This window comes from Octodon degus, unplaced genomic scaffold (assembly GCF_000260255.1).
Source record: "Octodon degus isolate 3935 unplaced genomic scaffold, OctDeg1.0 scaffold00200, whole genome shotgun sequence".
In the NCBI taxonomy this organism is placed as follows: domain Eukaryota; kingdom Metazoa; phylum Chordata; class Mammalia; order Rodentia; family Octodontidae; genus Octodon; species Octodon degus.
Genome location: NW_004524776.1, coordinates 4,127,842 through 4,129,688, shown reverse-complemented (window position 1 = coordinate 4,129,688; position 1,847 = coordinate 4,127,842). Strand labels below are relative to the sequence as shown.

Here is a 1,847-nt window from a genome sequence, read left to right as displayed (position 1 = left end):
TGTGTGTGTGTGTGTGTGTGTAGTACTTGGGATTAAATTTGTATGAGCCAAATGTTCTACTACTGAGCTACATCCTCAGAACTTTTTTGAGACAGTTCTAAGTTTCCTGTCCTCAAACTTAAGATCCTTCTGCCTCAGCTTCCTGAATAGCTGGGATTATAGGCCAGTACCACTGTGCTAGGCCCTTCTACCGTCTAATATGGACTTTTGGCTTTTCTAACACACTTGATATATATTCTCTATCTTTAAAATTCAGATAAGCTGGTATGGAAATATTGCTGATGAAGTTTTTAAAAACCAAACTCACATTAGATAGAAGAGTTATTACAAGATAATCAGGATTCAGTTTAACTTGAAGTTTTATTTTTTTATGAAGTGTAACTATCTCAATATCTCATTAAGAATGAGCTCAATATGATACTCCAGTTATAATTACAGATTTGTGCATGGCTTTGAGTCATGAGGCTGTATTAACTTTTGAGTGAGAAAGAGAAAGAGGCTGATAAGCTCAGTATTACTAATACCAATGGCATTTTAATTTTCTAATGTTACACTGCACAAAACTATTTAAGTTTTCTTTGCGCTTATTCAAATTAAAATTGAAAGTAAGGATGATGGTGAAATCTTGGATTACGAAAAGCTTCTACCTTTAATATTCATTGCCACCTACCTGCCCTGCAGTGGGCCTGGAATATCCTCTGATAGAAGCGTCTTTTCTTTTTCCTGTTCTGTTCTTCTAACATAAAGGAAAGACAAAACTTTATCATGTTAACTTGAACACATACACATGTGACCACATCATTTAGAACCTCTTAGTGACTGATATAGTTATTTGAAACACTTATCACATCTCAGACCCCACTTTTGGGCAATCCAAGTTTCAGAAAAAGAAAATTTTTTAAAAAACCAAAAACTTCCATCTCGCGTTTGGAGAGATAGCTCAGTAGTCTAATTACCTGCCTGGCAAGTATAAGGACTGGGATTCGATCCCCAGTATAGCATGCTATATTGGCCCCACCCTGGCCCTGCTGAGCTGGCCACTGAGACCAGGCAGGGTGGTGCACACCTGTAATCCCAACACTGGGGAAGCTGAAAACAGAAGAATCACTATGAGCCTGAGCTACATAGTGAGACCCTATTCCAAATACATAAAATTAAAAAAAAAAACTTCCATGTCTCAGTTGATGCCAAACTGAAAACATCATATCACAGTGACCTATGTGCACCCATGTTTATAGCAGCATAAGTTTGACATAGCTAAATCTTGGAAACAACCCAAATGCCCATTAAATGAGGAATGCATAAAAAAGATGTATTTTTATATAAAGAATATGACTCAGTGTTATAGTCTCTGTCTAATTGTCCCTCCAAAGCCTCATGCAGTCATAGGCTGGCTTCTGGAGTTTGTGATTCATTCTTGATTCAATGCTAGGATTGTGAGTGTGGGTTCTGCAGGGGGGGGGGGTACTCTGCATTACAGTGTAAGGAGGGGAGAGGCTAGCTAGCCATGAATGGCTGTCCTCTGCCCTGTGGCACTCTGCCTTAAAGACAGCTGAGTATGGACTGAAACCTCCACTAACTGTAAGCTAAATAAACCTTTCCTTCTTTCATGTTGGGTGTCAGGTGTTTGTCCCAGCAATGAGAGAAGAGTAACTAAGACACTCAACTAAAAAAAAAAAGATAAATGCAAAGATTTTATAGGTAAATGGATTTAACTAGAGACCATACTCATAAGTAAAATAAAGCAGACCTGCATGTGTAAAAATCATGGTCTCCCTAGTATAAGAACCTGAAAGAGTAAATAAAACCTGAAAAGTACAGTGGATACTGTGAAAGGGAAAGCAACT

The 1,847-nt window shown here is 38.1% G+C and overlaps 1 protein-coding gene across 1 annotated transcript in view; it reads right to left on the bottom strand.

The window, feature by feature from the left end:
* Positions 1 to 1,847, bottom strand: part of Pdxdc1 (pyridoxal dependent decarboxylase domain containing 1) — a 57,216-nt gene that overhangs the window by 40,461 nt on the left and 14,908 nt on the right. The window contains exon 3 of the mRNA XM_012517646.2: positions 671 to 736. Within this exon, the coding sequence (XP_012373100.2) occupies positions 671 to 736 (66 nt within the window). The remainder of the gene's footprint in view (positions 1 to 670; positions 737 to 1,847) is intronic.